The sequence below is a fragment of the Pseudophryne corroboree genome, chromosome 9, assembly GCF_028390025.1.
Source record: "Pseudophryne corroboree isolate aPseCor3 chromosome 9, aPseCor3.hap2, whole genome shotgun sequence".
NCBI classification, from domain to species: domain Eukaryota; kingdom Metazoa; phylum Chordata; class Amphibia; order Anura; family Myobatrachidae; genus Pseudophryne; species Pseudophryne corroboree.
The window spans coordinates 293945308-293966298 of NC_086452.1; the positions used below are offsets into that span (position 1 = coordinate 293945308).

The 20991-nt window shown below is 47.6% G+C and overlaps 1 protein-coding gene across 1 annotated transcript in view; it reads right to left on the reverse strand.

Annotated features, from left to right (window-relative positions):
• Positions 1-20991, reverse strand: part of RBX1 (ring-box 1) — a 216448-nt gene that overhangs the window by 121037 nt on the left and 74420 nt on the right. Inside the window, exon 3 of the mRNA XM_063938785.1 lies at positions 7607-7677. Coding sequence (XP_063794855.1) covers positions 7607-7677 — 71 coding nt within the window. The remainder of the gene's footprint in view (positions 1-7606; positions 7678-20991) is intronic.

A 20991-nucleotide genomic window follows, 5' to 3' on the forward strand; every position in this document is an offset into this window, starting at 1 on the left:
CCCTGACCACGTAGCTGCTCGGCAAAGTTGTAATGCCGAGACTCCTCGGGCAGCCGCCCAGGATGAGCCCACCTTCCTTGTGGAATGGGCATCTACATATTTCGTCTGTGGCAGGCCTGCCACAGAATGTGCAAGCTGAATTGTACTACAAATCCAGCGTGCAATAGACTGCTTAGAAGCATGAGCACCCAGCTTGTTGGGTGTATACAGTATAAACAGCAAGTCAGACTTTCTGACTCCAGCCGTCATATATATATATATATATATATATATATATATATATATATATATATATATATATATATATATATATATATATATATATATATATATATATATATATATATATATATATATATATATATATATATATATATATATATATAGTTAGATTTTTAGGGCCCTGACCACGTCTAGTAACTTGGAGTCCTCCAAGTCCCTAGTAGCCGCAGGCACCACAAGAGGTTGTTTCAGGTGAAAACGCTGACACCCCTTCATGAAGAAACTGGAGACGAGTCCCAGTTCTGTCCTGTTCAAATGGAAAATTTTAATATGGGCTTTTGTAAGACAAAGCCGCCCATTCTGACAATCGCCTGGCCGAGGCCAGGGCTAACAACATGGTCACTTCCCATGTGAGATATTTGTCAACAGCATGGTCACTTTCCATGTGAGATATTTCAAATCCACAGATTTGAGCGGTTCAAACCAATATGATTTTAAGAAATCCCAACACTATGTTGAGATCTCACGGTGCCCCTAGGGGCACAAAAAAGCTGTATATGCAATACATCCTTTACAATCTGGACTTCAGGAACAGAAGTCAATTCTTTCTGGAAGAAAATCTACAGGGCCGAAATTTAAATGTTAATGAACCCCAATTTGAGGTCCAAAACACTCCTGTTTTCAGGAAGTGTAGAAATCGACCTAGTTGAATTTCCGTCGTGGAGCCTTCCTGGCTTCACCCACGCAACATATTTTTACCACATGTGGTGATGACGTTGTGCGGTCACCTCCTTCCTGGCTTTGACCAGGGTAGGTATGACCTCTTATGGAATGCCTTTTCCCCTCAGGATCCGGCATTCAACCGCCATGCCGTCAAACGCAGCCGCGGTAAGTCTTGGAATAGACATGGTACTTGCTGAATCAAGTCCCTTCTTAGCTCCCCAGGCCCTTAGTCCTCTGTGAGCATTTCTTGAAGTTCCGGGTACCAAGTCCCTCTTGGCCAATCCGGAGCCACTAGTATAGTTCATACTCCTCTATGTCTTATAATTCTCAATACCCTGGTTATGAGAAACAGAGGAGGGAACACATACACAGACTGGTACACCCACGGTGTTACCAGAACATCCACAGCTATCGCCTGAAGGTCTCATGACCTGGCGGAATACCTGTCCCGTTTTTGTTCGGGCGGGACGCCATCATGTCCACCTTTGGTCTTTGCCAACGGTCCACAATCATGTTGAAAAACTTCCCTATGAAGTTTCCACTCTCCCGGGTGGAGGTCATGCCTGCTGAGGAAGTCTGCTTCCCAGTCGTCCACTCCCGGAAAGAACACTGCTGACAGTGCTATCACATGATTTTCCGCCTAGCGAAAAATCCTTGCAGTTTTCACTGCCCTCCTGCTTCTTGTGCCGCCCTTCTGTTTACGTGGGCGACTGCCGTGATGTTATCCCACCGGATCAATACCGGCTGACCTTGAAGCAGAGGTCTAGCTAAGTTTAGAGCATTATAAATTTGCTCTAAGCTTATTTATGCGGAGAGAATTCTCCAGACTTAATCACACTTCCCTGGAAATTTTTTCCCTGTGTGACTGTTCCCCAGCCTCTCAGGCTGGCCTCCGTGGTCACCGGCATCCAATCCTGAATGCCGAATCTGCGGCCCTCTAGAAGATGAGCACTCTGTAATCACCACAGGAGAGACACCCTTTTCCTTGGATATAGGGTTATCCGCTGATGCATCTGAGGATGCGATCCGGACCATTTGTCCAGCAGATCCCACTGAAGAGTTCTTGCGGGAAATCTGCCGAATGGAATTGCTTCGTAATAAGCCACCATTTTTACCAGGACTCTTGTGCAATGATGCACTGACACTTTTCCTGGTTTTAGGAGGATCCCGATTAGCTCGGATAACTCCCTGGTTTTCTCCACTGGGAGAAACACGTTTTTCTGGACTGTGTCCAGAATCTTCCCTAGGAACAGTAGACGTGTCGTCGGAAAAAGCTGCGATTTTGGAATATTTAGAATCCACTCGTGCTGTCGTAGAACTACTTAAGATAGTGCTACTCCGACCTCCAACTGTTCTCTGGACCTTGCCCTTATCAGGAAAGCGTCCATGTTTCTTTTAAGAAAAATCATCATTCCGGCCATTACCTTGGTAAAGACCCGGGGCGCCGTGGACCATCCAAACGGCAGCGTCTGAACTGATAGTGACAGTTCTGTACCAGGAACCTGAAGTACCCTTGGTGAGAAGGGCAAATTTGGACCTGTAGGTAAACGTCCCTGATATCCAGTGACATCATATCGTCCCCTTCTTCCTGGTTCGCTATCACTGCTCCGAGTGACTCCATCTTGATTTGAACGCTTGTATGTAAGTGTTCAAATATTTCAGATCTCACCGAGCCGGTTGGCTTCAGTACCACAATATAGTGTGGAATACTACCCCCTTCCTTGTTGTAAGAAAGGTACTTTGATTATCACCTGCTGGGAATACAGCCTGTGAATTGTGTGAGGGGGAGACGTCTCGAATTTCCAATGTACACCTGGGATATTACATGTAGGATCCCGGAGTTCCCTTGCGAGTGTTGCTGAAACTCTTGAGATGACCCCCTACCGCACCTGAGTCCGCTTGTACGGCCCCAGCGTTATGCTGCGGACTTGGCAGAAGCCGTGAGGAGCTTCTGTTCCTGGGAATGAGCTGCTTGCTGCAGTCTTCTTCCCTTTCCTCTCCCCCTGGGCAGATATGACTGGCCTTCGCCCGCCTGCCCGTATGGGGACGAAAGGACTGAGACTGAAAAGACTGTGTCCTTTTCTGCCAATATGTGACTCGGGGTAACAAAAGGTGGATTTTTCAGCTGTTGCCATGGCCACCAGGTCCAATGGACCGCCCCTTTATACGGCAATACTTCCATATGCCGTCTGGAATCTGCATCACCTGACCACTGTCGTGTCTTCGTCTGGCAGATATGTACATCACATTTACTCTTGATGCCAGAATGCAAATATGCCTCTGCGCATCACACATATATAGAAATGCATCCTTAAAATGCTCTATAGACAATAAAATCCTGTCCCTGTCAAGGGTATCAAAATTTTCAGTCAGGAAATCCGACCAAGCCCCCTCAGCGCTGCACATCCAGGCTGAGGCGATTGCTGGTCGTAGTATAACACCAGTATGTGTGTATATACTGTTATGATATTTTCCAGCTTCCTATCAGCTGGCTCCTTGAGGGCGGCCGTATCTGGAAACGGTAACGCCATGTTTTTTATAAGCGTGTGAGCGCCTTGTCCACCCTAAGGTGTGTTTTCCAACTCGCCCTTACTACTGGCGGGAAAAAGGGTATACCGCCCATAACTTTCTGTCGGAGGAACCCCACGTATCATCACACACTTCATTTAATTTATCTGATTTAGGCAAAACTACAAGTAGTTTTTTCCCACCCTACAAAATACCCTTATTTGTGGTATCAGAAATCCGTAACACCTCCTTCATTGCCCTTAACATGTAACTTGTGGCCCTAAAGGAAAAATACGTTTGTTTCTTCACCGTCGACACTGGGGTCAGTGTCCGTGTCAGTGTCTGTCGACCGACTGAGGTAAATGGGCGTTTTTACAAGCCCCTGACGGTGTCTGAGACGCCTGGACCGATACTAATTTGTCCGCCGGCTGTCTCATGTCGTCAACCGGCTTGCAGCGTGTTGACATTATCACGTAATTCCATAAGTAAGCCATCCATTCTGGTGTCGACTCCCTAGAGAGTGACATCACCATTACAGGCAATTTTCTCCGTCTCCTCACCAACATTTTCCTCATACATGTCGACACACACGTACCGACCTACAGCACACACATACAGGGAATGCTCTGATAGAGGACAGGACCCACTAGCCCTTTGGGGAGACAGAGGGAGAGTTTGCCAGCACACACCAAAAGCGCCATAATGTATATAACAACCCTAGAAGGTGTTGTTTCTATATATGGGCTCTTAATATATAATTATATCGCCAATTTATGCCCCCCTTCTCTTTAACCCTGTTTCTGTAGTGCAGGGGAGAGTGGGAGCCTTCCTCACCAGCGGAGCTGGTCAGGAAAATGGCGCTGAGTGCTGAGGAGAATAAGCTCCGCCCCTTTCACGGCGGGCTTTTCTCCCGGTTATTAGGAAAACTGGCCTGGGTTAAATACATACATATAGCCTTAATGGCTATATGTGATGTATTTATTTGCCAAATAGGTATTTATATTGCTGCCCAGGGCGCCCCCAGCAGCGCCCTGCACCCTCCGTGACCGTGTCAGTGAGCCGTGTAGCAACAATGGCGCACAGCTGCAGTGCTGTGCGCTACCTCTCTGAAGACTGTGAAGTCTTCTGCCGCCTGTTTCCGGACCTCCGTTCCGCCGTCTTTCTTCAGCGTCTGTTAGGGGGATCGGCGGCGCGGCTCCGGGACGAACCCCAGGCTGACCTGTGTTCCGACTCCCTCTGGAGCTCAGTGTCCAGTAGCCTAAAACTTCAATCCTCCTGCACGCAGGTGAGTTGCAAGTCTCTCCCCTAAGTCCCTCGTTGCAGTGATCCTGTCGCCAGCAGGAATCACTGATTAGAAACCTAAAAAAAAAACTTTACTAAACAGCTCCTTAAGAGAGCCATCCAGTTTGCACCCTTCTCGGACGGGCACAAAAACCGAACTGAGGCTTGGAGGAGGGTCATAGGGGGAGGAGCCAGTACACACCATGTGACCTAAAAAGCTTTTTAGATGTGCCCTGTCTCCTGCGGAGCCCGCTATTCCCCATGGTCCTGACGGAGTCCCCAGCATCCACTAGGACGTTAGAGAAAGTGACTGCACTTTTTCATTTGATTATATGCTCTGAGTGCCGCCCGTCTGTTCTGGTATGTATGTATGTATGTATGTATGTATGTATGTATGTATGTATGTATGTATGTATGTATGTATGTATGTATGTATACGTACGCATACATACATACATACATACATATATATACATACATACATACATACATACATACACATATACATATACATACATACACATACCATACATACAGGCCCTACTGCCCCCTTTTCTTCGGACATTTATTCTAGGATACAAGACTGGGCGGAGGGAGAAATTATTTTGGGAGGAGACTGGAGACAGATCTACCTCAGCTTGTGCTCATGGAGCCCCACCTCCCCCTTACTGACTAATTAAGGATGCAAGATCCCTGGAGACTTCATCACCCCGAGTCCTGTGAATATATGTTTTATTCTCATCCTCACCATTCCTCCTCTGGATTAGACTATTGGTTGATTACTGATAGACAACAACAACAACAACGTTGACAGGACCCAGATAGAACCTATATCCCTATCTGACCATGCCCCAATATGGTTCACCATTTCCTTACAATCTCCAATATCTAGATCCTACAATTGGAGAATTCTGGCCTACTTGGAACATTTGTCTGATTTTTGTGCACATATTGAACAGGCTTTTCTCAACTATGTCAATGATAATGTATCACATGTTGAAGATGTTAATTTGTTTTGGTCAGCTTCGAAATTGGTACTTCGTGGACAGATCATGGAGTATGTTTCCAGAAGAAATAGATTGCTGAATACTCAGTTACAAGATCTTAGTCAGGGTTTGACAAAATCCAATGATGCCCTGCTATTAAATGACTCATATGCTAATCGACAGGCTTATATTGCTGCTAAATATAGGATTCTTTCTGCACTGATAGGGCTCAGTTTTCTCATGATATACAAAAGAAATAAAAAAAATTTGTGGGGGAAATAAATCAAGTAGGTTACTTGCTAATCTAGTTCGGTCATACTTTGCTCCTTCTCGCATCACCCACTTAAGTACGGATTCCTCTTCCACGGTCATGCACACACTGGCTATCTGAGGCTTTTATGAATTATAAATCTCTTTATAAGGAGCCTCCTAATCACCCAGTGGAAGGTATGCAGTTTGAGAAAGCAGGCTTACCTGCGTTGACGGAGGAGGAACGGATATTATTAACAGAACCGGTTACGGAACAGAAATAACTTTCTTTTCAAATCGTTACATAAAGGCAAATCGCCTGGCCCCGATGGGTTTAGAGCGGAGTATTACCGAATGCTAGATATGCCCCCCACAGTGTCAGATATGCCCCCAGTGTCATGTGCCCACAGTGCCACATATGCCCCCCATAGTGGTGCTCACCGTTTGCTACTGTGGTGAGGAGAGCGCAGCGCGAGCCTCTGCCTGCCTGCCACCCTGCCCCTTAGCCTGGTCTCTGGCGGTGACAGCAGCGTGTATATCTCAAATCAGGCATCAGTCTGCGAGCTCTGATTGGCTAACGAACCGGCACATGATTTGAGATATACACTCCGCCGTCACCACCGGAGACCAGACTAACTACGTATGATCGTAAAGTGGTCAGACTAACTACTATATGTGTCTGTTGTGAGAGGCAGAGAGGTTCCTGCATGAGGAGGAGGTGCAGGTCCTGACATGCCATATGGAGCATTATGGGGTTGCTCCAAGGTAGGTAGCTCTTAGCTTAGACATATTGTAGTAAGGAGCCATTATCATGTGGCTCCTTGCTGGTTAATCATAGACCCAGATTGGGGTAATGGAGGTGTGAGGTGTGGTGCCTCTGGACTGGCTGAGCTGGATGGCTTAAGTGTGGCATACCTTTACATTCTATTAACACTTTTCACACACTAATTTCTTTAACACTATTTCTCCATTTTAATTACATCTCATTTTTGTATCACCTTTATAGCGTCGGCTTCCTAACACTAATTTATTAACACTATAGTTTATTCACTGGTATGCTGCCCTGGGCTTTCTGGCTTATGCTGGTGTTTTGGGGTGCCACACCCTGCACCTAGATATAGCGCTAGGGACCCCAAATATACAGAGACGCCTTGATGCGGCTTTGGGGCTTATACATATATTTGCGCAAATATGTGAAACAGATCTCTGAATTCTAATATTGTGTGGGATTTACATCTGGTTACGGTTATCATTCAGGGTGCTGGGGGAAACAAAATGCCTTTTTTTTTTTTCTTGCTTAGAAATACCCCTCCCTTTCAAGCACCTGAATGATATCACTAAGCTAACTGAGCATCTGCCACACTATATATAACTACGTGGTACAATATGGAAACGCTTTCTAATGGATCCCCACCATTCTAGGATGATTTCTGTGCTCATTTACACTGTTATTTGCACTACTAGTAATAGATGATTCACATGACTGATTCCTATATGCTGTATTTTACGCTTATTGCTGCGACTGCAGTGGTTTCTGTGATTATACATGTTTTATTTTGATGGTCTTCTGTACGGTGTGTAGTTATTAAAAAAAAAAAAAAGAGAAAACAGTCTAATGCTACAGTTGAGGTACTTACATTACACACTCCCCATGCCACTGTACATTCCTCTGAAGTGGCAGATGCTTGGTTAGCTTGACATTCTATACCTAGATGAGTCAAGAAAAAAAAAATATTTCTTTTTAAAATAAATAAATAGATAAATAATAAGAATTTACTTACCGATAATTCTATTTCTCGGAGTCCGTAGTGGATGCTGGGGTTCCTGAAAGGACCATGGGGAATAGCGGCTCCGCAGGAGACAGGGCACAAAAAGTAAAGCTTTAGGATCAGGTGGTGTGCACTGGCTCCTCCCCCTATGACCCTCCTCCAAGCCTCAGTTAGGATACTGTGCCCGGACGAGCGTACACAATAAGGAAGGATTTTGAATCCCGGGTAAGACTCATACCAGCCACACCAATCACACTGTACAACCTGTGATCTGAACCCAGTTAACAGTATGATAACAGCGGAGCCTCTGAAAAGATGGCTCACAACAATAATAACCCAATTTTTGTAACTATGTACAAGTAATGCAGATAATCCGCACTTGGGATGGGCGCCCAGCATCCACTACGGACTCCGAGAAATAGAATTATCGGTAAGTAAATTCTTATTTTCTCTATCGTCCTAGTGGATGCTGGGGTTCCTGAAAGGACCATGGGGATTATACCAAAGCTCCCAAACGGGCGGGAGAGTGCGGATGACTCTGCAGCACCGAATGAGAGAACTCCAGGTCCTCCTTAGCCAGGGTATCAAATTTGTAGGATTTTACAAACGTGTTTGCCCCTGACTAAATAGCCGCTCGGCAAAGTTGTAAAGCCGAGACCCCTCGGGCAGCCGCCCAAGATGAGCCCACCTTCCTTGTGGAATGGGCATTTACATATTTTGGCTGTGGCAGGCCTGCCACAGAATGTGCAAGCTGAATTGTATTACACATCCAACTAGCAATAGTCTGCTTAGAAGCAAGAGCACCCAGTTTGTTGGGTGCATACAGGATAACAGCAAGTCAGTTTTCCTGACTCCAGCCGTCCTGGAACCTATACTTTCAGGGCCCTGACAACATCCAGCAACTTGGAGTCCTCCAAATCCCTAGTAGGCGCAAGGCACCACAATAAGCTGGTTCAGGTGAAACACTGACACCACCTTAGGGAGAGAACTGGGGACGAGTCCGCAGCTCTGTCCTGTCCGAATGGACAAACAGATATGGGCTTTTTTGAGAAAAACCCCACCAATTTGACACTCGCCTGGCCCAGGCCAGGGCCAAGAGCATGGTCACTTTTCATGTGAGATGCTTCAAATCCACAGATTTGACTGGTTTTAAACCAATGTGATTTGAGGAATCCCAGAACTACGTTGAGATCCCACAGTGCCACTGGAGGCACAAAAGGGGGTTATATATGCAATACTCCCTTGACAAACTTCTGGACTTCAGGAACTGAAGCCAATTCTTTCTGGAAGAAAATCGACAGGGCCGAAATTTGAACCTTAATGGGCCCCAATTTGAGGCCCATAGACACTCCTGTTTGCAGGAAATGCAGGAATCGACCGAGTTGAAATTTCTTCGTGGGGCCTTCCTGGCCTCACACCACGCAACATATTTTCGCCACATGTGGTGATAATGTTGTGCGGTCACCTCCTTCCTGGCTTTGACCAGGGTAGGAATGACCTCTTCCGGAATGCCTTTTTCCCTTAGGATCCGGCGTTCCACCGCCATGCCGTCAAACGCAGCTGCGGTAAGTCTTGGAACAGACATGGTACTTGCTGAAGCAAGTCCCTTCTTAGCGGCAGAGGCCATAAGTCCTCTGTGAGCATCTCTTGAAGTTCCGGGTACCAAGTCCTTCTTGGCCAATCCGGAGCCATGAGTATAGTTCTTACTCCTCTACGTCTTATAATTCTCAGTACCTTAGGTATGAGAAGCAGAGGAGGGAACACATACACCGACTGGTACACCCACGGTGTTACCAGAACGTCCACAGCTATTGCCTGAGGGTCTCTTGACCTGGCGCAATACCTGTCCCGTTTTTTGTTCAGACGGGACGCCATCATGTCCACCTTTGGTATTTCCCAACGGTTCACCATCATGTGGAAAAACTTCCCGATGAAGTTTCCACTCTCCCGGGTGGAGGTCGTGCCTGCTGAGGAAGTCTGCTTCCCAGTTTCCACTCCCGGAATGAAACACTGCTGACAGTGCTATCACATGATTTTCCGCCCAGCGAAAAGTCCTTGCAGTTTTTGCCATTGCCCTCCTGCTTCTTGTGCCGCCCTGTCTGTTTACGTGGGCGACTGCCGTGATGTTTTTCCCACTGGATCAATACCGGCTGACCTTGAAGCAGAGGTCTTGCTAAGCTTAGAGCATTATAAATTTACCCTTAGCTCCAGTATATTTATGTGGAGAAAAGTCTCCAGACTTGATCACACTCCCTGGAAATTTTTTCCTTGTGTGACTGCTCCCCAGCCTCTCGGGCTGGCCTCCATGGTCACCAGCATCCAATCCTGAATGCCGAATCTGCGGCCCTCTAGAAGATGAGCACTCTGTAACCACCACAGGAGAGACACCCTTGTCCTTGGATATAGGGTTATCCGCTGATGCATCTGAAGATGCGATCCGGACCATTTGTCCAGCAGATCCCACTGAAAAGTTCTTGCGTGAAATCTGCCGAATGGAATTGCTTCGTAGGAAGCCACCATTTTTACCAGGACCCTTGTGCAATGATGCACTGACACTTTTCCTGGTTTTAGGAGGTTCTTGACTAGCTCGGATAACTCCCTGGCTTTCTCATCCGGGAGAAACACCTTTTTCTGGACTGTGTCCAGAATCATCCCTAGGCACAGCAGACGTGTCGTCAGGATCAGCTGCGATTTTGGAATATTTAGAATCCATCCGTGCTGTTGTAGCAGTATCCGAGATGGTGCTACTCCGACCTCCAACTGTTCCCTGGACTTTGCCCTTATCAGGAGATCGTCCAAGTAAGGGGTAATTAAGACGCCTTTTCTTCGAAGAAGAATCATCATTTCGGCCATTACCTTGGTAAAGACCCGGGGTGCCGTGGACAATCCAAACGGCAGCGTCTGAAACTGACAGTGACAGTTCTATACCACGAACCTGAGGTACCCTTAGTGAGAAGGGCAAATTTGGGACATGGAGGTAAGCATCCCTGATGTCCCGGGACACTATATAGTCCCCTTCTTCCTGTTCGTTATCACTGCTCTGAGTGACTCCATCTTGATTTGAACCTTTGTAAGTGTTCAAATTTTTTTTAGAATAGGTCTCACCTAGCCTTCTAGCTTCAGTACCACAATATAGTGTGGAATAATACCCCTTTCCTTGTTGTAGGAGGGGTAATTTGATTATCACCTGCTGGGAATACAGCTTGTGAATTTTTTCCCATACTGCCTCCTTGTCGGAGGGATACCTTGGTAAAGCAGACTTCAGGAGCCTGCGAGGGGGAAACGTTTCGACATTCCAATCTGTACCCCTGGGATACTACTTGTAGGATCCAGGGGTCCTGTACGGTCCCAGCGTCATGCTGAGAGCTTGGCAGAAGCGGTGGAAGGCTTCTGTTCCTGGGAATGGGCTGCCTGCTGCAGTCGTCTTCCCTTTCCTCTATCCCTGGGCAAATATGACTCTTATAGGGACGAAAGGACTGAGGCTGAAAAGACGGTGTCTTTTTCTGCAGAGATGTGACTTAGGGTAAAAACGGTGGATTTTCCAGCAGTTGCCGTGGCCACCAGGTCCGATGGACCGACCCCAAATAACTCCTCTTCCTTTATACGGCAATACACCTTTGTGCCGTTTGGAATCTGCATCACCTGACCACTGTCGTGTCCATAAACATCTTCTGGCAGATATGGACATCGCACTTACTCTTGATGCCAGAGTGCAAATATCCCTCTGTGCATCTCGCATATATAGAAATGCATCCTTTAAATGCTCTATAGTCAATAAAATACTGTCCCTGTCAAGGGTATCAATATTTTTAGTCAGGGAATCCGACCAAGCCACCCCAGCTCTGCACATCCAGGCTGAGGCGATCGCTGGTCGCAGTATAACACCAGTATGTGTGTATATACTTTTATATGATATTTTCCAGCCTCCTGTCAGCTGGCTCCTTGAGGACGGCCCTATCTATAGACGGTACCGCCACTTGTTTTGATAAGCGTGTGAGCGCCTTATCCACCCTAAGGGGTGTTTCCCAACGCGCCCTAACTTCTGGCGGGAAAGGGTATACCGCCAATAATTTTCTATCGGGGGGAACCCACGCATCATCACACACTTCATTTAATTTATCTGATTCAGGAAAAACTACAGGTAGTTTTTTCACATCCCACATAATACCCTCTTTTGTGGTACTTGTAGTATCAGAAATATGTAACACCTCCTTCATTGCCCTTAACGTGTGGCCCTAATAAGGAATACGTTTGTTTATTCACCGTCGACACTGTATTTCAGTGTCCGTGTCTGTGTCGACCGACTAAGGTAAACGGGCGTTTTAAAACCCCTGACGGTGTTTTTGAGACGTCTGGACCGGTACTAATTGTTTGTCGGCCGTCTCATGTCGTCAACCGACCTTGCAGCGTGTTGACATTATCACGTAATTCCCTAAATAAGCCATCCATTCCGGTGTCGACTCCCTAGAGAGTGACATCACCATTACAGGCAATTGCTCCGCCTCCTCACCAACATCGTCCTCATACATGTCGACACACACGTACCGACACACAGCACACACACAGGGAATGCTCTGATAGAGGACAGGACCCACTAGCCCTTTGGAGAGACAGAGGGAGAGTTTGCCAGCACACACCAAAAAACGCTATAATTATATAGGGACAACCTTATATAAGTGTTTTCCCTTAGAAATATATAAAAAGATGCTATAACGCCAAATTAGTGCCCCCCCTCTCTGTTTTAACCCTGTTTCTGTAGTGCAGTGCAGGGGAGAGCCTGGGAGCCTTCCCTCCAGCCTTTCTGTGAGGGAAAATGGCGCTGTGTGCTGAGATAGGCCCCGCCCCTTTTTCGGCGGGCTCGTCTCCCGCTCTTCAACGGATTCTGGCAGGGGTTAAATATCTCCATATAGCCCCCGGAGGCTATATGTGAGGTATTTTTTGCCAAAAAATAAGAATTTACTTACCGATAATTCTATTTCTCGGAGTCCGTAGTGGATGCTGGGGTTCCTGAAAGGACCATGGGGAATAGCGGCTCCGCAGGAGACAGGGCACAAAAAGTAAAGCTTTAGGATCAGGTGGTGTGCACTGGCTCCTCCCCCTATGACCCTCCTCCAAGCCTCAGTTAGGATACTGTGCCCGGACGAGCGTACACAATAAGGAAGGATTTATGAATCCCGGGTAAGACTCATACCAGCCACACCAATCACACTGTACAACCTGTGATCTGAACCCAGTTAACAGTATGATAACAGCGGAGCCTCTGAAAGATGGCTCACAACAATAATAACCCGATTTTTGTAACTATGTACAAGTATTGCAGATAATCCGCACTTGGGATGGGCGCCCAGCATCCACTACGGACTCCGAGAAATAGAATTATCGGTAAGTAAATTCTTATTTTCTCTATCGTCCTAGTGGATGCTGGGGTTCCTGAAAGGACCATGGGGATTATACCAAAGCTCCCAAACGGGCGGGAGAGTGCGGATGACTCTGCAGCACCGAATGAGAGAACTCCAGGTCCTCCTTAGCCAGGTTATCAAATTTGTAGGATTTTACAAACGTGTTTGCCCCTGACTAAATAGCCGCTCGGCAAAGTTGTAAAGCCGAGACCCCTCGGGCAGCCGCCCAAGATGAGCCCACCTTCCTTGTGGAATGGGCATTTACATATTTTAGCTGTGGCAGGCCTGCCACAGAATGTGCAAGCTGAATTGTATTACACATCCAACTAGCAAAAGTCTGTTTAGAAGCAAGAGCACCCAGTTTGTTGGGTGCATACAGGATAACAGCAAGTCAGTTTTCCTGACTCCAGCCGTCCTGGAACCTATATTTTCAGGGCCCTGACCACATCTAGCAACTTGGAGTCCTCCAAGTCCCTAGTAGGCGCAAGACACCACAATAAGCTGGTTCAGGTGAAACACTGACACCACCTTAGGGAGAGAACTGGGGACGAGTCCGCAGCTCTGCCCTGTCCGAATGGACAAACAGATATGGGCTTTTTTGAGAAAAAAAACCACCAATTTGACACTCGCCTGGTCCAGGCCAGGTCCAAGAGCATGTTCACTTTTCATGTGAGATGCTTCAAATCCACAGATTTGACTGGTTTTAAACCAATGTGTTTTGAGGAATCCCAGAACTACGTTGAGATCCCACAGTGCCACTGGAGGCACAAAAGGGGGTTGTATATGCAATACTCCCTTGACAAACTTCTGGACTTCAGGAACTGAAGCCAATTCTTTCTGGAAGAAAAATCGACAGGGCCGAAATTTGAACCTTAATGGACCCCAATTTGAGGCCCATAGACACTCCTGTTTGCAGGAAATGCAGGAATCGACCGAGTTGAAATTTCTTCGTGGGGCCTTCCTGGCCTCACACCACGCAACATATTTTCGCCACATGTGGTGATAATGTTGTGCGGTCACCTCCTTTCTGGCTTTGACCAGGGTAGGAATGACCTCTTCCTGAATGCCTTTTCCCTTAGGATCCGGCGTTCCACCGCCATGCCGTCAAACGCAGCTGCGGTAAGTCTTGGAACAGACATGGTACTTGCTGAAACAAGTCCCTTCTTAGCGGCAGAGGCCATAAGTCCTCTGTGAGCATCTCTTGAAGTTCCGGGTACCAAGTCCTTCTTGGCCAATCCGGAGCCATGAGTATAGTTCTTACTCCTCTACGTCTTATAATTCTCAGTACCTTAGGTATGAAAAGCAGAGGATGGAACACATACACCGACTGGTACACCCACGGTGTTACCAGAACGTCCACAGCTATTGCCTGAGGGTCTCTTAACCTGGCGCAATACCTGTCCCGTTTTTTGTTCAGACGGGACGCCATCATGTCCACCTTTGGTAATTCCCAACGGTTTACAATCATGTGGAAAACTTCCCCATGAAGTTCCCACTCTGCCGGGTGGAGGTCGTGCCTACTGAGGAAGTCTGCTTCCCAGTTTCCATTCCCGGAATGAAACACTGCTGACAGTGCTATCACATGATTTTCCGCCCAGCGAAAAGTCCTTGCAGTTTTTGCCACTGCCCTCCTGCTTCTTGTGCCGCCCTGTCTATTTACGTGGGCGACTGCCGTGATGTTTTATCCCACTGGATCAATACCGGCTGACCTTGAAGCAGAGGTCTTGCTAAGCTTAGAGCATTATAAATTTACCCTTAGCTATATTTATGTGGAGAAAAGTCTCCAGACTTGATCACACTCCCTGGAAATTTTTTCCTTGTGTGACTGCTCCCCAGCCTCTCGGGCTGGCCTCCGTGGTCACCAACATCCAAAACTGAATGCCGAATCTGCGGCCCTCTAGAAGATGAGCACTCTGTAACCACCACAGGAGAGACACCCTTGTCCTTGGATATAGGGTTATCCGCTGATGCATCTGAAGATGCGATCCGGACCATTTGTCCAGCAGATCCCACTGAAAAGTTCTTGCATGAAATCTGCCGACTGGAATTGCTTCGAAGGAAGTCACCATTTTTTTACCATGGCCCTTGTGCAATGATGCACTGATTTTAGGAGGTTCCTGACTAGCTCGGATAACTCCCTGGCTTTCTCTTCCGGGAGAAACACCTTTTTCTGGACTGTGTCCAGAATCATCCCTAAGCACAGGAGACTTGTTGTCGGGATCAGCTGCGATTTTGGAATATTTAGAATCCACCCCTGCTGTTGTAACAGTATCCAAAATAGTGCTACTCCGACCTCCAACTGTTCCCTGGACTTTGCCCTTATCAGGAGATCGTCCAAGTAAGGGATAATTAAGACGCCTTTTCTTCGAAGAAGAACCATCATTTCGGCCATTACCTTGGTAAAGACCCGGGGTGCCGTGGACAATCCAAACGGCAGCGTCTGAAACTGATAGTGACAGTTCTGTACCACGAACCTGAGGTACCCTTAGTGATAAGGGCAAATTTGGGACATGGAGGTAAGCATCCCTGATGTCTCGGGACACCATATAGTCCCCTTCTTCCCGGTTCGTTATCACTGCTCTGAGTGACTCCATCTTGATTTGAACCTTTGTAAGTGTTCAAATTTTTTTAGATTTAGAATAGGTCTCACCTAGCCTTCTGGCTTCAGTACCACAATATAGTGTGGAATAATACCCCTTTTCTTGTTGTAGGAGGGGTAATTTAATTATCACCTGCTGGGAATACAGCTCGTGAATTGTTTCCCATACTGCCTCCTTGTCGGAGGGAGACCTTGGTAAAGCAGACTTCAGGAGCCTGCGCAGGGGAAACGTCTCGACATTCCAATCTGTACCCCTGGGATACTACTTGTAGGATCCAGGGGTCCTGTACGGTCTCAGCGTCATGCTGAGAGCTTGTCAGAAGCGGTGGAACGCTTCTGTTCCTGGGAATGGGCTGCCTGCTGCAGTCTTCTTCCCTTTCCTCTATCCCTGGGCAGATATGACTCTTATAGGGACGAAAGGACTGAAGCTGAAAAGACGGTGTCTTTTTCTGCAGAGATGTGACTTAGGGTAAAAAACGGTGGATTTTCCAGCAGTTGCCGTGGCCACCAGGTCCGATGGACCGACCCCAAATAACTCCTCTTCCTTTATACGGCAATACACCTTTGTGCCGTTTGGAATCTGCATCACCTGACCACTGTCGTGTCCATAAACATCTTCTGGCAGATATGGACATCGCACTTACTCTTGATGCCAGAGTGCAAATATCCCTTTGTGCATCTCGCATATATAGAAATGCATCCTTTAAATGCTCTATAGTCAATAAAATACTGTCCCTGTCAAGGGTATCAATATTTTTAGTCAGGGAATCCGACCAAGCCACCCCAGCTCTGCACATCCAGGCTGAGGCGATCGCTGGTCGCAGTATAACACCAGTATGTGTGTATATACTTTTTATGATATTTTCCAGCCTCCTGTCAGCTGGCTCCTTGAGGACGGCCCTATCTATAGACGGTACCGCCACTTGTTCTGATAAGCGTGTGAGCGCCTTATCCACCCTAAGGGGTGTTTCCCAACGCGCCCTAACTTCTGGCGGGAAAGGGTATACCGCCCATATTTTCTATCGGGGGGAACCCACGCATCATCACACACTTCATTTAATTTATCTGATTCAGGAAAAACTACGGTAGTTTTTTCACATCCCACATAATACCCTCTTTTGTGGTACTTGTAGTATCAGAAATATGTAACACATCCTTCATTGCCCTTAACGTGTGGCCCTAATAAGGAATACGTTTGTTTATTCACCGTCGACACTGGATTCAGTGTCCCTGTCTGTGTCTGTGTCGACCGACTAAAGTAAACGGGCGTTTTAAAACCCCTGACGGTGTTTTTGAGACGTCTGGACCGGTACTAATTGTTTGTCGGCCGTCTCATGTCGTCAACCGACCTTGCCGCGTGTTGACATTATCACGTAATTCCCTAAATAAGCCATCCATTCCGGTGTCGACTCCCTAGAGAGTGACATCACCATTACAGGCAATTGCTCCGCCTCCTCACCAACATCGTCCTCATACATGTCGACACACACGTACCGACACAGCACACACACAGGGAATGCTCTGATAGAGGACAGGACCCACTAGCCCTTTGGAGAGACAGAGGGAGAGTTTGCCAGCACACACCAAAAACGCTATAATTATATAGGGACAACCTTATATAAGTGTTTTCCCTTATAGCATCTTTTTTATATATTTTTAACGCCAAATTAGTGCCCCCCCCTCTCTGTTTTAACCCTGTTTCTGTAGTGCAGTGCAGGGGAGAGCCTGGGAGCCTTCCCTCCAGCCTTTCTGTGAGGGAAAATGGCGCTGTGTGCTGAGGAGATAGGCCCCGCCCCTTTTTCGGCGGCCTCGTCTCCCGCTCTTAACGGATTCTGGCAGGGGTTAAATATCTCCATATAGCCCCCGGAGGCTATATGTGAGGTATTTTTAGCCAAAAATAGGTTTTCATTGCCTCCCAGGGCGCCCCCCTCCCAGCGCCCTGCACCCTCAGTGACTGCCGTGTGAAGTGTGCTGAGAGGAAATGGCGCACAGCTGCAGTGCTGTGCGCTACCTTAAGAAGACTGAGGAGTCTTCATGCCGCCGATTCTGGACCTTCTTCTTGTTTCAGCATCTGCAAGGGGGCCGGCGGCGAGGCTCCGGTGACCATCCAGGCTGTACCTGTGATCGTCCCTCTGGAGCTAATGTCCAGTAGCCAAAGAAGCCAATCCATCCTGCACGCAGGTGAGTTCACTTCTTCTCCCCTAAGTCCCTCGTTGCAGTGATCCTGTTGCCAGCAGGACTCACTGTAAAATAAAAAACCTAAGCTAAACTTTTCTAAGCAGCTCTTTAGGAGAGCCACCTAGATTGCACCCTTCTCGGCCGGGCACAAAAATCTAACTGAGGCTTGGAGGAGGGTCATAGGGGGAGGAGCCAGTGCACACCACCTGATCCTAAAGCTTTACTTTTTGTGCCCTGTCTCCTGCGGAGCCGCTATTCCCCATGGTCCTTTCAGGAACCCCAGCATCCACTAGGACGATAGAGAAAAGTGCTTTTACTATACTTATACCAGTAGCTCAAGTTAAAATTCAAACAGAAGCAGGATTGGGCGGGAGACCACTGGGTTAACCTTGGAGTATGCTTGGTGGAGACCAGGATCAGGCGCTGAATAGCAAAAATTTATGAGCCTCCCAAAATGCACTGGGTCCCTCTCTGCTCATACCCCGCACACAGCTCAGGCTCTTTAGTTTCAGTTAACAAGCCAAAGCAGGAGCTAGAGAGGAGAGAAGGAAGAAAGGTACACACAGGAAAGATACGCTCACTGCTGACCGAGAGGAGTAACCCAACTTTCGCCTTCCTATAGTGCTGCCTCGTGTATCTCACAATGACACCTATTTGGTCCACCAAACACCAATTTTCAGTTGTTGCAGGCACTTTTGTAACTTTGTTTACTTATTCACACAGTGTTGTGACCCAGGTGCACTGCGTCTGGTTTCCAGGGTATCCGGGTTCCAATGACGAGACCCACCCCCGGTCTCCTTATAAAAGGTACGTTTATTGCACTCTTCACTTATATCACCTTTACAAAGGGGCGAAACGTTGGCTTTTTGTGATGAAATAAACTTGCCTTCACACCTTTTCTCTGATATATCGACTCCTGAGTGAGTGCTGCTGCTATCTATCTATATAGTGTAATGTGAGGTGCAACAAAATAAGATTTTACTCACCGGTAAATCTATTTCTTGTAGTCCGTAGTGGATGCTGGGAACTCCGAAAGGACCATGGGGAATAGCGGCTCCGCAGGAGACTGGGCACAACTAAAGAAAGCTTTTAGGTCACCTGGTGTGCACTGGCTCCTCCCACTATGACCCTCCTCCAAGCCTCAGTTAGGACACTGTGCCCGGACGAGCTGACATAATAAGGAAGGATTTTGAATCCCGGGTAAGACTCTTACCAGCCACACCAATCACACCGTATAACTCGTGATACCATACCCAGTTTTACAGTATGAAAACAACTGAGCCTCTCAACAGATGGCTCAACAATAACCCTTTAGTTAACAATAACTATGTACAAGTATTGCAGACAATCCGCACTTGGGACGGGCGCCCAGCATCCACTACGGACTACGAGAAATAGATTTACCGGTGAGTAAAATCTTATTTTCTCTGACGTCCTAGTGGATGCTGGGAACTCCGAAAGGACCATGGGGATTATACCAAAGCTCCCAAACGGGCGGGAGAGTGCGGATGACTCTGCAGCACCAAATGAGAGAACTCTAGGTCCTCCTCAGCCAGGGTATCAAATTTGTAGAATTTTGCAAACGTGTTTGCCCCTGACCAAGTAGCAGCTCGGCAAAGTTGTAAAGCCGAGACCCCTCGGGCAGCCGCCCAAGATGAGCCCACCTTCCTTATGGAATGGGCTTTTACTGATTTAGGATGCGGCAGTCCAGCCGCAGAATGCGCCAGCTGAATTGTGCTACAAATCCAGCGAGCAATAGTCTGCTTAGAAGCAGGAGCACCCAGCTTGTTGGGTGCATACAGGATAAATAGCGAGTCAGTTTTCCTGACTCCAACCGTCCTGGAAACATAAATTTTCAAGGCCCTGACTACGTCCAGCAACTTGGAATCCTCCAAGTCCCTAGTAGCCACAGGCACCACAATAGGTTGGTTCAAGTGAAAAGCTGATACCACCTTAGGGAGAAACTGGGGACGAGTCCTTAATTCTGCCCTATCCATATGGAAAATCAGATAAGGGCTTTTACATGACAAAGCCGCCAATTCTGACACACGCCTGGCTGAAGCCAAGGCCAATAACATGACCACTTTCCACGTGAGATATTTTAGATCCACGGTTTTAAGTGGCTCAAACCAATGTGATTTTAAGAAACTCAACACCACGTTGAGATCCCAAGGTGCCACTGGAGGCACAAAAGGGGGCTGAATATGCAGCACTCCCTTAACAAACGTCTGAACTTCAGGTAGTGAAGCTAGTTCTTTCTGGAAGAAAATCGACAGAGCCGAGATCTGTACCTTAATGGAGCCTAATTTCAGGCCCATAGTCACTCCTGCTTGTAGGAAATGCAGAAATCGACCCAGTTGAAAATTCCTCTGTTGGGGCCTTTTTGGCCTCACACCAAGCAACATACATCCGCCATATGCGGTGCAGTTACATCTTTCCTGGCTTTAATCAGCGTAGGAATGACTTCCTCCGGAATGCCCTTTTCCTTCAGGATCCGGCGTTCAACCGCCCTGCCGTCAAACGCAGCCGCGGTAAGTCTTGGAACAGACAGGGCCCCTGCTGTAGCAGATCCTGTCTGAGCGGCAGAGGCCATGGGTCCTCTGAGATCATCTCTTGAAGTTCCGGGTACCACGCTCGTCTTGGCCAATCCGGAACCACGAGTATTGTTCTTACTCCTCGTTTTCTTATTATTCTCAGTACCCTTGGTATGAGAGGCAGAGGAGGGAACACATAAACTGACTGGTACACCCACGGTGTCACTAGAGCGTCCACAGCTATCGCCTGAGGGTCCCTTGACCTGGCGCAATATCTCTCTAGTTTTTTTGTTTAGGCGGGACGCCATCATGTCCACCTGTGGCCTTTCCCAACGGTTTACCAAAAGTTGGAAGACTTCTGGATGAAGTCCCCACTCTCCCGGGTGTAGGTCGTGTCCGCTGAGGAAGTCTGCTTCCCAGTTGTCCACTCCCGGAATGAACACTGCTGACAGTGCTAAGACGTGATTTTCCGCCCATCGGAGAATCCTTGTGGCTTCTGCCATCGCCATCCTGCTTCTTGTGCCGCCCTGTCGGTTTACATGG